The following is a 14,376-nucleotide window of genomic DNA, read 5'->3' as shown; positions in this document are numbered from 1 at the left end:
CTTTTTTTAAACTGATGAGGTAAGGAATTTATTTTTGTGCTTGTTTAATTTAAGGTGGTTAAAAGCAGCATTCTTTTTTGGAATAGTAAAGTGTCAGAGTTGCATGAACGCCAGTAAACTTTTGAAAGGAAAAGCAGTAATGTTTTGCTCAGTTATGAACATTTCAGAGTTACGAACAACCTACAATCCCAAGGTGTTCATAACTGCAGTGTTCTGCTGTAATAATTGTTGAAAGATTAAGAGAAGACTGTATTTCAGAAGGTTTTTTTACTTGCTTAAAGCTTCTTATATGTTGACACGTCATATGGGATAATCCTGAAGCTTTGTATACGGACGTTTCCTTTATTATAGAGGAGTGATAGTCCAGTGTGATAAAGATGGTGATTAACTTGCTGTTTGACTGCAAATTTCTTAGGACTTGTCTACACTACCACCCTCCTTCAAAGGGAGGAGGGTAAATAGGGTGTTGAGAGTTTCCTAATGAAATAACTTTTTGAGAAGTAAAGGGACTTCAAAGTACCGGTGGGTGAACTGTGGCTAGATGTGAGCCGGTACTTCGAAGTTTAAAACTTCGGAGTTGCTGCGGAGGGAAATTGCTTAATACGCAAATTGCGCATATGCACCGCAGCACTTCATTAGTAAACTCCCAACACCCTACTTACCATCCTCCCTTCGAAGAAGGGTGGTAGTGTTAGGCACAGCCTTAGTGTTCGATAATGCTCGTGCTTATTGGTATTGTGTGGAAAATTGCTTTGATTCATGGAGGCCTGGAATATGATTGAGGGTCCACATTTGAGAGTCGTTCAGATGAGGGATTTCTTAGCTACAGATTCCTTAAAATTATCATCAAAACATTGATTCATATAATTATTTTAGCACATACCAAACTATGGCTCTGATCTTCCCCAAACCAATATTGCCCTGCAAGTCTTTTGTCCTGCATCCGCTGCCTCTTTGGAGAAGCAATATTTTAAAAGTTATGTAACGTAGAAAAGCCCAGTTTCTGAAACAGGGAAGGTCAGTTGTATGCATGCAGTATGACTGGAGCTTTGTTGTAAGCCAGGATGTTTGTTGGCAGCCTCACATCAGAGTTACTGAGTCACTCCAGGTTGTATGATGAGGTCATTGAACCCAAGCAGTACTCGGGTACTCTGTAGGTGAGCCCTGCTCTCCACCGCTTGTTGAGAATGTATGTTGTGGACGTTACTCTCTGCTGGCATTCTTCAGGGGCTTCTTTCCAAAGTTTAGCCCTGAGAACAAAGCTGTTGATTTAAGAACTGATATTTCAAGTGCTCGGTCTTCTTGGGTGGAGCCCTGGGTGGGGAAAGTGATAACCAAGATTATCTCACTCCGGACCCACTTACAGGTTTTGCATAAAATAGGGTCTTTTGTGTCCAAAGTTAACTTTCATTTTGCTCTTGTGGGAAAATACATCACAGTGAGATGGGACCACATCTTTGTCAGACTCTGGCTAGCAGACATTTGATAGGTTTAGTGTCTTCCTTCCCCTAAGCTGCTGGAAGAGCTAGGAGGCTCTTTCTTCTTACCCTAGAGACAGACATTTGTGGAAGGAGGTTGGTTTGTTATTCACTGTGGCAGGTTCGGACTCTGCAGTGCTCCTTTGGGGCATGCTTTTGCTCTCTGCACCCCCAAACAGGGCGGCTGACAGACTTTTCCATGCCCTGGGACAGGGCCTCAGGTGATGCTGAGAGCTGGCCTCCCTCAGCTACTAGGTCTTCAGTGCCATTCCAGGCTCTGGTGACCATTTAAAGGGGCTGGGGTGGCAGAATGTAAAGGAACTTCAACCATGTCCAAAAGGAAACAGAGTGGAGAGCTATTTTGCCTGTCCTGAGCATCCCTTCTGTCTCACTTGCACGTTGCTGACCTCAGGACTTTCTGGCTGAAGGCCCAGCTCCTACTCAACCACCGGTCCTCAGGATTTCCTCCATGGAGTATTTCTCACAGTCTGGTTCCTTATTCCCACTTATCCTCCTGTCTAACTGTCTGGAGTTTGACTTTCTCAGGGCCAGCCACAGAAACTTCCTTCTTTCCTGTTGCCTTCTGTCTTCAGGGGTTAGTTATAGGAGACAACCTCCCTCATACAAATCTCCTCCCCAGCAGTTTATGGAAGGCTCCTGACTCCTTCCCACCTGGATTGGATAGAGAGCCCAACCCATCAGGATCAGGCTGCCAGGAGGAGGGGGCAAAGAGAGACTTCGTCCCTCATTGGTGAGGGAAAGACCATTTCCCTTTACAGGGAAACTTTCCTCCAGCTTCCTGTGTTTTGAATATTGAGTAGTGCTGTTTGTTGGGAAAGGTTTAAACTAGAGCAGAAGCACTAGAGTTTTTTCTCTCTTCAGACTCTGGGAGACTGCACTTCACTCATTCCCACCAGAAAGGTTATGCCTTTAAAGTTGTGAATGTAATGTTTTGTATTGCAAGATCCCATACTTCAGAAATTGCCGGCTGATTACTTTTCCCACCCTCTGTATTCAATGAGGAAAAGTGGCCTGTTTGCTACTGGTGACTGTAGACGTTAATTTTTTTGGCTCTGGTTAGAGTTGCATATTGACATGAGGTTTTGAAAAATCAACTTAGTGGCACATAAGAAAACTACCTCGGGCAATAGGGCAGGACCTCTGAGGTCATACTTGAGGAAGACTAATGTTTTAACATACTAACTCCTTCTACTTAAATTGTCTTGAAGGTATTCTGTCACTTAGAGTTGCAAACTGAGCTTGGGAATCTCCAGACTTAGAATGACCAAGTTTGTTCTTTCCATTTTATGATTTTAAAAATATGCTCTAGTAACAATCCGTGTACTGGACTAGTCAGTTTTTAACAAGCATTGTTACATTTTAAATGCGTGCATCCTTTTTGTGGTATACTTTTGGGTCCTGTGTAGAAAGCCTAGGGATAAGGTACTATGCACATCACAGATGCATTTTCACTCCTTTAAAGTGCAGCATTGTACAGCTTCCACTTTCAGAGGTCTGTGTATTAATTGCATCCCACATGCATGCTTTTGGGAGAGTGCCAGACAGCTCAGGTTCATACAAATACTTAATTTAATACAACGTCTGCTTAAGTAGTGCTGTTTGGGTGGCTACATTTAACAAAGGCCTTTAGAAAAAAACAGGATTCACAGAATTTTTGCTAACATTTGGGGGGGTCTGAAATTGTAGAAATAAAACCTAAGTTTAGATGTTGGTTAGACATTACAACAAAAAAGTTAAAAGATTGAGTCAGTGGGTGGGGCTCTACCTTGCAACTTGGGAGACCCGGCGTCAGTTTTATGCTCCATCACAGCCTTTCTGTGTGACTTCACGTGGATGTTGTGAGGAGTGGAGTAGAGCAGGGCCAAGGATGCAGGAGCTTGTGCTGTAGACAGGGTACCCTGGGGCCAGGGCCAGAGAGGAGGACTCCCACCAACCCTCTCACTTCTGGCAGCAGAAAGCACTGGGGTAGGTGCCCCCTCTACCCTCCCCTCCCCTCCCCTCCCCAGCACCACACTCATGCTGCACCACTGTCACTGCAAGTCCACTCCTCTCAGGTCCGTGGAGATGCCTTCCCCGTGCAGTTCGTGCAGGGAGAGGGCTTCCATCATGTATGCACCAATTTCCCTGCTGCTTTCTTCTCACTATAGGCTCCCAATGGGGTGGGGGCAGGGAATGGCATGGGGTGGCTGTGTGTGTGTGGGCCCCGAAATATTTTGTTTGCTATTGCCCTCCTGCAGAGTTGCCAGATTCCACTGGTTTCCGCCCCCATAGGTTTTTTCCCTACTAGGATTACTAAAGTGACACATGTATGAAGCAAATGTACGTGAAGTGAGATGCTTGCTGATTGCACATAACATTGATTGGATGCAGAGAGAGCGTAAGACTTTCACAATCAGAATTCTTCTATGGTTCAGTCAACACACTGTAAATTATAGATATGCAAGCTACCCTGTCCTGGGAAACTATCTTGGTTAAGACAATGTAAGTGATAACAGAGGGCCACTCACCTGATCCACTCACTAGCCTAGGTTGTCCATTGCTGATCTTAGGTATTACTGGTTTGGAAAAAAAATAGCACTTACTGGGGAATATTTTAGTAATTTATTAGCCTGAATATTGCTTGGTTTTCTCTGCGGTATTTTCACAAACAAATATGTCCAGGAGCTGTGGAAGAAATACCATGTTTCGTGGCTGTAAACACACTACTGGTTGAACCTCTCTAGTCCGGCATACTTGGGACCTCACAGGTGCCGAATGAGAGAATTTGCCAGATCATAGGAGGTCAGCATTATCTGGCAGCATTACCAACACTTCACTGCTTACTGGGCTCTTAGAAGACATTTAGGAGTTAATTACAGCTAAATAACAGCACAGAACACTGAGGCTATGTTTACACTGCAGGATTTTTCAGAAATAACATCTAGGCCATGTGTACGCTAGCCAAAAACTTTGAAATGGCCATGCAAATGGCCATTTTGAAGTTTACTAATGAAGCGCTGAAATGCATATTCAGTGCCTCATTAGCATGCGGGCAGCCGTGGCACTTCGAAATTGACGCGGCTCACTGCTGCGTGGCTCGTCCAGATGGGACTCCTTTTTGAAAGGCCCCCAGCTACTCCAAAGTCCCCTTATTCCCATCTGCTCATAGGAATAAGGGGACTTCGAAGTAGCCGGGGGCCTTTCGAAAAGGAGGCCCATCTGGATGAGCCACGCAGCGGCGAGCCGCGTCAATTTCGAAGTGCCACGGCTGCCCCCATGCTAATGAGGCGCTGAATATGTATTTCAGCGCTTCATTAGTAAACTTCGAAATGGCCATTTGCATGGCCATTTCAAAGCTTTTGGCTAGTGTAGACATGGCCCTAACGTCTAAATAAGTTCCTTCTGAAAAATGTGTTCACACTGCAAGATCATTTCGAAACTGAGTGTTCATACTGGAGAGCACAATTTCAAAATAAGAGCAACGATGGCGTGCCTCCTTGGAAGCTAATTGTCATTCCCTCTGTTTAGTACACACTGAGCCAGTTTTGAAATTGAAAGAGGGAAGAGGAGCTGGTGGAAGTTGTTTGCTTTGGTGGAGTTGTTATTTCAAGTTAAATGCCCTGTTATTTCAGAATAACAAGCTTTACAGTGTGGATGCAAGGATTTTTTCCCCCTGGGGAAAAAAGGGGTTTTCTTAAAAAATAAAGTAAAATAAAAAAATAAAACCAGTGTAGACAAGCCCTGAAAGTTAGGACTGGTGAAAGTAAACAAACTTTATGGGACCATGGGAAACTCAGCCACGCCCATAAGTGGTCATCTGGCTAACTAAAATCATGCCAGAGTAGACATGTTGCTGGAGGGGAAGAGTTCTGGGTTGGAGAGGTTCATTCTGCCACTGTAACACTGCAGCAGTTTGAATTGAAATATTATCATTTATGATGATGATTATGATAAGGCGGCAGTTTAAGGATTTTAGCTGACACAATCTTGGGGTGATTTTTTAAAATCAATTTAATTAAATTAAACATGTTAGGAAGCCATGAAATATGATAGACACCAGTTAAAATTTTGTCCAGTTCCACACATTGTAGTGGCAGTAACTTGTCACTAATTTAGGTAAGAGTTTTCTGTTTTCTACAGAGAAGAGAAAAGAATAATACAAATTATTGTGAAATTTTAAAAAATGGTGAGTCTAGCTTGTCAGAGTTTAAGCATTACAGAGTTATCAAATTCACATCTATGATGCTTTCCAGTGTTGGGTACCTGAAAGTTCATGTTCTTTGAGACATTTTATAAGCTGTTTTTCCTTTTTCCCCCCATACAGGAAATAAAGAAGGACATGAAGAAAGAGAGTATTGCCAACAAACCACCAGATAAGCCTATAGATGAAGTTTCCAATGGAAGCCCTTTATTGTTTTCTGAGACAATTATTAGAACGACCAAAAAAGGTACAGTGTTTCAGAACACAGACTTTGACTTAACCAATGGGCTTTGTTCACAAAATATTAAAAGAATGAAATGTAAGTCTTCATTGTTTTTTTTGTGTTAAAGGACAGCATTTAAACAGTTGTAAATGGCTACCAGTAATGTTGGGAAGGTGACAAAAATGTTTCCTTAGACCGGCATACAGATGTAATCAGTATGCCAATTCTGTATGTCAATAATGACATTTACAAAAGCGCAGCTCCTTTCTTTCTAGAAAGATCTTGTTTATATTTATTTTAATTAAGAAAAGCTTCATGGGTGGATTACTAAAGCTTGTCAAACTGACAGCTAGAAGAATGTGCAGTGCCGTCAGCAAACATCAATCCTTAATAGTAACAGAGAGAGAGCCATGCTAGTCTATATACTGTCAAACCAAAAAAAGCAGTCCAGTAGCAGTTTAAAGACTAACAAAATAATTTATTAGGTGATGAGCTTTTGTGGGACAGACCCACTTCTTCATATCATAACCATACCAGAACAGACTCAATATTAAAGGCACAGAGAACCAAAAATAGTAATCAAGGTTGACAAATCAGAAAAATTATTATCAAGGTGAGCAAATCAGAGAGCAGAAGGCGGGGCGGGGGGAGTGTCAAGAGTTAGATAAAGGAAAGTATGTAAAAGAGCCCCTATAATGAGCTAGAAAATTCCCATGTGTTAATGTGTTGAATTTGAATATAAAAGAGAGTTCAGCGGCCTCTCTTTCCAAACGGCTGTGAAAGTTCCTTTTCAGTACACGCAGACTTTCAGGTCATTAATAGAATGGCCCACTCTATTAAAGTGCTGGATGACAGGTCTGTGAATCATTGATGTATCTTTTTCACATTCTTTCCCAAACAGAATGTGTTCTGTGATAGTGATCTTTTTAGGGTCCTAAAAATGATGCCAGGAGTTTGGTGGAGTGGCAGAGATCTCCTTCCTCTCCCCAACTCCACCATCTCAGAAGTTTTGTTGGAATGAAAAGAAATAGGAAGTTCTTTTCTCTCTTCCAGTAGCTAGGGGGATGGAGCTTAAAGTTAATGAAATACTGCCTAAACCAAATCTGATATAAAAGCTATATCTGTCAGATTTGCCTCCCGCTGGCGTCTGGGGATGGCAGCAGAGCTTCTTAACAGGGTGATGTTTCCCCACTTTTGTATCTAACTCTGTATGGCAGAAGGTTGGTGAATTTTTCAAATGGTTCCTCCTTCCCACATTTGTACCCTCTGCTCCTGGACAGGCAGGGTCCTCATCTACTATGCAGCAATTTTTTCACCCAGCTCTTCTAACTCATGTTCTCACGCTGTTTCAGTATAAAATTGAGGGTGTAGAAGTGGAACTGGGGGACAACCTGTACGCAGCCAAGAGAATGGTAGTGACAGTAACAATCTCCTCCTTCCCTGGGAAGCAGATTACCAAGGGAATCTTGTTAGAGGGATGGGAACTAAGCAGACAGTTGCTGCAACATACACATGTGAAGAAGAGCCCACAGAGAGATGAATGGTAAGGGATGGAGGTGAAGTTGATTTGGGTTGGGGAGAGAAATGAAATAGTTTATTAGAGAGAGAAAGTGGAAGAGGAAATATCTTGTGTGGGACCAACTTCTGTTTGTGAAAGAGACAAGCTTTTGAGCTTACTTGGAGATCTTTAGGTTTTGGCAGTGTGGCCTGAGATATGTATTAAAGGCATTTTTTGCTAGTTTAATGATTTTTGTCTTTGAGGAGCTAAGTGTCAGGGATGGTTTTTAAGCTCTACCCTTTGCTGCCGCTGGCCTCAAACCTTCCATTGCAGTCTATGAATTTGGCATAAAGGTCTAGACTGAGAATGAGAATTTTACCCCAACAGTCTGACTGCTACAGTATCTTAAATTATTAAAACTGATCTTTCTGGTCTTATATGGTTGTGCCTACTCCTCTCTTACCTTGAAGAGTGGAAATGAGTGACTCAAAAGTCACATTTGTTCCTAGTCTTTCAAGAAATCAGTGCTCTAGTCCATGGGCTGCTAACATAAAGCCTCAGCTGCTTGAAGCAAGCAACTGCATATGATTCATAGGTTCAGTTCAGTTTGACTCCTTTATTTGAGCATCTCCAGTCAAGCCAGTGGAGCTGTGCTTTGGTGGGGTTGGTGGGGTCCCATGCCTATCTGAAGTTTGTAGTTTCGGGAGGGTAACTAGAAGAAAATCTGACAAGCACAACTTTGAAGTTCTTCTTCGAGTGCTCTGTGGGTCTTGTGGCGCCCCTGCACTGCCAATTGGAGAGGTTTTACCAGAGCAGTGCCCTGTTGCACTGCACACGCAGACTGAGCATCTTGCGCCCCAGTTGTTCTGGGAGTACATCCATGCGGTGTGAACATTCCCTCAGTTCCTTTTCTCCTGTCCCTGGCTCAGACAGAGATCAGAGCAGCTTTGTGTCCCAACAGGTAGCTTGCAATTTTTAATTTTAATTTTTAATTTTTTGTACCCCTTTACCTCACAAATTTGGTCACTAGACCATATTACATATTTTAAACCACACTCCCAAAAAAAAAAAAAGAGGAGGCATGGTGGCTTCCACAGTGACCATGTCAGACTAACCTCAATCTAAGAAATGTGACGTATGTTGAGTATCAGTGTCTACAACTGATGGGCGTTCTTCATGTCCCAAGTGCTTAAGAAAAGCATGTGATTAATAAATTCCCACATTGTCTCAGCATGCAGGCAAGGGCAAAGAAAGACCACAATATGTGGCTGAGGCCAATGCTCTGGGAAAAGTCCGTTCTTCCTCAAAGGGACAAACCAGACCAAATGTGAGTGTCTCAAAAGCCCTCTGACAGGGCAGCCCCATTACCCCTCAAGGACTCACAAGCTGCTACGGTTTCTCCAGCATGCTCAGTATCATCACTGCCCAGAGCCGTGGGTTCTCCGATGCCATCAGGCTCTCGCACCACAGAGAGACGCAGGTCCACCTCCAGCAGGTTGGTTGAGGCAGAGACCAGAATAGGCACAAAAGATGGCACTACTGAGCCATTGGCTTCGGAGAAGTTAACCATGCCTCCACCACCAGCTCCATCATGCTCCGCTTCTGTGCATGAACAGGGGACGCAACAACACAAGAAGGCTCAGCATACAACAAGACATGTACAAAACTCTATGCAGCCTCATGTAGCTGCAACAACTTCTTCACCATACGCATCAGTGCAGGGGCTTACTAATGCACCACACAATTCCCTGCATTCATCTACACCATTATCCCCTAGATCCAATTATGGCAGTGGACACAGAAACAGGTACTCATTGTCTGGTTTATATCCCTTTCCTTCACAGGCTTCATGGCACTCATACAGGGACCAGCACCCCCTGCAGCACCCTATGTGGTCAAATCAGCCATGGTTTTATCCCCCTCACCAATTGCCACCACAGTGGAGTCGTAGGGGTTCATGGCAGGGTTATAGACAACATGCCTCTCACACTTAACATTTTGGATACTCTATGCCTCAACGAGAACACGCTACCAAGCATTCACTGACTATCCCTCCAAACTCCTCATCTGTTTACTTGTCCTCAGTAATCTCCCAAGACGGTTCCACTGGACGAGGGGACTTACCTCACTCAGACTCTGAGTACTCTTCACATGAATCCAGATCCTCACATGATGAGATGCTATTCCAGATCTCTCCGTCTCCACTGGTTTACGATCTAAAACAATTTCAAGAACTCTTTTTAAATGGGTAGCTCAGGCACAGGACATCACATTACAAGAGATTCAGGACAAACAATATAAACTATTAACCATACTACAACCCACAACATCTTCAAAGATAGCTCTACCTCTCTGCGAAGCCATCCTTGAACCCTCAGAGGCTCTTTGGCACAACCCAGCTTCTGTTCCACCCACTAATCACAGGGCAGACAGGTAATATTTTGTCCTGGTGAAAGATATGGATTTTCTTTACGTGCATCCACAAACAAATTCACTAGTTGTGGATGCAGTGAACCTTAAGGCAAAAAACCTACAATTTAAATCTACTGTCACCAACAAAGAGAACAAGTGTCTGGACGCTTTTGGGTGTACAGTGTATTCGTCCGCTACTCTCCAATTCCGCATATCAAAGTACACAGCACTACAGGCTAATTATGACCATATAAATTACGCAAAGTTGCAGGATCACGTGCAGGATCTCCCTGATGATCAGAAGCCACTCCTTCACTCCATTACCAAGGAGGGCTTGACAGTAGCTAAAACTGCACTCCAGGCGGCTATGGGCATCACAGACACTGCGGCTAGAACCACCACCACAGTCATAGTGAGGTGCAGAGCTGCATGGTTACAATCATCAGGGATCCCAAGGGCGCTTCAAGTGAAGGTGGTAATCTCCCCTTCAATAGGAAACAGCTTTTTGCAGCTAGCGCAGATGAGATCCTACATTCCATAAAAGATTCTGGAACAACACTTCATATGTATGGGATGTGTACCCCACCTAAAAAAAATGCAAGTTTACATCATACCGCAGACATTACAACTATCACCATTATGGACAACACCAGGAGCCATGTGACAGCCGGTCTAAACAATGCTCAGACAGAAAGAGAGCCCAACAAAACCACTCCTCTGTGAACCATCCTAACTCTCATAAACAACACATTTGAAGCTTTGGTTGGGGGTCTTTGGTTGGGGTTGCCCCCTTACTGCCAATACAGCCAAAGGCAATTTTTCATCACTACCTGAGCCGTTTACCACCAATGGACCCAAATCACGACAGACAAATGGGTCCTGCAAATTATCAGATTGGGCTATACTATCCTCTTCACATCAATTCCCCCATCCATCCCCCTATCCTGTCCTTTTTTCATGGACCCATCACATGAGCACCTATTGCAAGAGGAGGTGCAGAAACTGCTTACCTTTGGAGCAATAGAACCTGTCCCCAAAGAACATCAGGGTAAGGGGTTCTACTCCAATTATTTCCTTATGTCCAAGAAAACGGGGGGATGGAGACTGATCTTAGATCTCGGAAATCTGAACAAGCTTATTTGAGTTCAGAGTTCAGAATGATAACTTTGGCAACCATCATATCAGCATTGAACAAGGGGGACTGGTTCTCAGCCCTTGACCTCCTGGATGTTTATTTCCATTTCTCTAGCCACCTGACCCACACACATCATATTGACGTGGAAATGCCTCTCTGGCTGAGACCATGTTCCCTGTATTGATGTGTGTCAGATTTGTTATGGGTCACAAACATTTGCAGTCAAGGGCCCTTCCTTTTGGCTTCTCCATGGCCCCTCAAGTATTTTCAAAAACACTCACTGTATTCACAGTGCTTCTCAGAAGACAAAACATAAAGTTCCCTTATCTAGACAACTGTCTTGTCAAGGGCCCTACCTACCAACAAACTGTTATCATGACAGCTACCACCAGAGAATGTTTTTTCCCACCTGGATCTTCTAATCAACATACAAAAGTCCATCATACAGCCCACACAAAACAGAATTCACTGGGGCAGTCCTAAACTCTATCACAGCAAGAACTAACCTGCCACTACCAAGGTTGCAGTCGATCTGTGATCTCATTCACTTGGTAAGGGCTCCCTTTTCAACTGTCAGGATGTGTCTCCAGCTAATAGGGCACATGGCAGTGAGGACATTTGTAGTTCAGTTTACAAGGTTACATATGCATTGTCTACAACATTGGCTCACACTCAATTACATACCTGTATAGCACAATCTCCAGAAGTGACTTGTGCTTCCCCCACAAGAACTACAATCCCTGGTACGTGGCCATCCCTGCTAATCTACTTGCTGGTATCTTCTTATATCCACGAGACCCTTCAGTGACTATAACAACAGATGCCTCAGTCCTCGGTTGGGGAGCCCACTGCACCACAGCATCAATACAGGGAACATGGTCTCAGCAAGAGACGCATTTCCACATCCATATCCTAGAGCTCAGGGTCATTCGCAGGGCCTGCACCCACTTCCTTCAACTGATAAGAGGCAGACCTATCTGTGTCCTCATGGACAATACACCTTCTATGTTTTACAGCAACCGACGGGGAGGTGCCCAATCACAATCTATGTGCAGAAGCTCTCAAATTCTGGAATTGTTGCATCAAGAATCAAGTAACCCCAACAGCAGTGTACAAACTGGGGCAACAGAATGTGAGAGCAGACAGACTGAGCAGATACTTCTCAGATCAACACAAGTGGGAGATTGACACCAATATTCTCTCTGTCTTCTGCAAATGGTGTTCTCCAGCCATAGACCTCTTTGCAATGCCTCATGGCTGCAAATGCCACATATTTTGCTCCTGAGATCACTAGGGGATGCCTTTTACCATTCACTGGGCAGGCTCTCTGCTCTATGTTTTCCCACCTATTCTGCTTACAGCCAGAGTGATCAACAAAATCCGTTTGGGGAGGGCCAAGGTGATCCAAATAGTTCCAGCCTGGCCAAGACAGCCTTGGTTCCCTTATGTACACTATCTATCAATATGTCGGCCAATCCCTCCCCCTATGGTTCCAAATCTCCTGACACAGCACTGGGGAGAACATACCACTTCAACATAAGGACCGTGAAGCTCACAGCATGGCTTCTTCGTGGTTCCAGAGCGAGGGACTTACTTGATCAGACAGTGTCAAACGAGTCCTTCTAAACATCCGTCATCCTTCTGCTAGAGGCTCAAAACAAATGGTCGTATTTTCAACAATGGTGCACAACATGCAATTTACACCCCAGTACGGTCCCTATACCTACCTTGCTTGACTACCTGATGTACCTCAGTGACACAGGCCTCTCTATCAGCTCTGTCAGAGTACACCTGGCAGTGATTTCAGCCTTCCATGATTCTGTGAACAATTGCTCCCTCTTCACGCATCCCAGGGTAGAATGCTTCCTCACAGGATTGCAGAAGACGTGTCCCACTGTACGTTCTCTCGTACCACTGAGAGACCTCCATCTGGTCCTAGATGCACGTATCAGATCAACTTTCAAGCCTTTAGCTACTGCATCCCTGCTGTATCTGTCAATGAAAGTTGTTTTCCTAGTAGTGATAACATCTGCTAGGAGGGTGGGAGAAGTGGCTGCCCTCATCGTGGAACCACATTTCACAATTTTTACTAAAGATAAGGTAGTACTCAGGTCCCATCCAAAGTTCCTTCGAAAAGTTGTAACAGACTTTCACAGTAATGAACCCGTTTACGTACCCGTGTATTACCCTAAACTGCATAACTCCTCCAAGGAGGCAATGCTACACACTCTCTGTAAGTTGGGCACTTGCTTTCTGCCTTGAGAAGACCAAAGAAACTAGGAAATCTAGTAGACTCTTTGTGGCATGGTCAGAGCCTCATGCAGGAACAGCTTTTTCAGCACAGCACCTATCCAAGTGGATTGCAGGTTCCATACACACTGCATACCAACTCAGAGGCAAACAGCCACCACAGAGTATTAGGGCCCACTTCACACAGGTGATAGCTGCAATGAAGGCCTTCCTGAATAATGTTCCTTTAGCAGATATCTGCAGGGCAGCCACGTGGTCCTCATCTCATATTTTTGCTCAGCATTATACATTGCAGAAAGGGTTGTTACCTACCACAGCTTTGGCAGAGGCAGTCCTTCCTCATCTCACATAGAGACTCTAATAGCTACCTCCTTACAGTGGCTACTGCTACAGAGTCACTAAGTGGAGAACCCACAGGGCACTCGAAGAAGGGGAAGTTACTCACTTGCAGTAACTATTGTTCTTCGAGATGTGTCCCTGTGGGTGCTCCACTACCCGCCTTCCTTCCCTCTGCTTGGAGTCTACAGGGACTTCAGGTAGAAAAGGAGCAGTTCATGCTGCACGCAGACTCCCCAGAGCAACTGGGGCACGAGACATTCTGTGCACGTGCACGGCATGACAGGGCACTGCTCTGTTAAAATCTCTGAGTGGCAGCGCAGGGGCACCGCAAGACCTAAGTAGAGCACCCACGGGGACACGTCTCAAAGAACAATCGTTACTGCAAGAAAGTAACTTCTCCTTTCTAGACAACCCTCCCCCCTGGTTGTGCGTAAGTGAGTTAATGAAGTCTGAAGTTAAATAATTCAATCACCATGACCAATGTCCACTTCTTCAGCCTCAGTATCGAGAGTCATTTCTTAAAAGTAGTAATGCAGTTGCCAAGAACCAGATTGAGACCACCAGTTCATTTCACAGATCAAATGATAGCTGTTCTGTGGTCAGTATCAGGCTAGAATGAATTCAGATCAGTGAATGAGGAGATAAAAGACTCAGTAGTAAACTCTTATCCATGAACAATTGTGTCAACTAATAGTAGTATGTTAGATATTAAATTTACAATTTTGGACAAAGTAGTTTTAACAGTATAGAGAAATCATAAGGACAAACTAAAAACTTTGTAATTATGTAGTATTTTTCAGCTGACTATCAGATTCTCAATTGAGTCAGTGTAACTTTAAC

General features: G+C 44.1%; 1 protein-coding gene across 6 annotated transcripts in view; it reads left to right on the top strand.

The window, feature by feature from the left end:
• Nucleotides 1–14,376, top strand: part of SH3KBP1 (SH3 domain containing kinase binding protein 1) — a 335,142-nt gene that overhangs the window by 110,374 nt on the left and 210,392 nt on the right. For all 6 annotated transcript variants that reach the window (XR_012643836.1, XM_074983363.1, XM_074983365.1 and 3 more), the window contains exon 3: nt 5,803–5,926. Coding sequence is in view for 5 of the 6 variants with exons in the window: in XM_074983363.1 (XP_074839464.1) it covers nt 5,803–5,926 (124 nt within the window). In the remaining variant the exon portion in view is untranslated. The remainder of the gene's footprint in view (nt 1–5,802; nt 5,927–14,376) is intronic.

The sequence above is a fragment of the Carettochelys insculpta genome, chromosome 1, assembly GCF_033958435.1.
Source record: "Carettochelys insculpta isolate YL-2023 chromosome 1, ASM3395843v1, whole genome shotgun sequence".
Lineage (NCBI taxonomy): Eukaryota > Metazoa > Chordata > Testudines > Carettochelyidae > Carettochelys > Carettochelys insculpta.
This window is presented reverse-complemented; position numbering and strand designations above follow the sequence as displayed.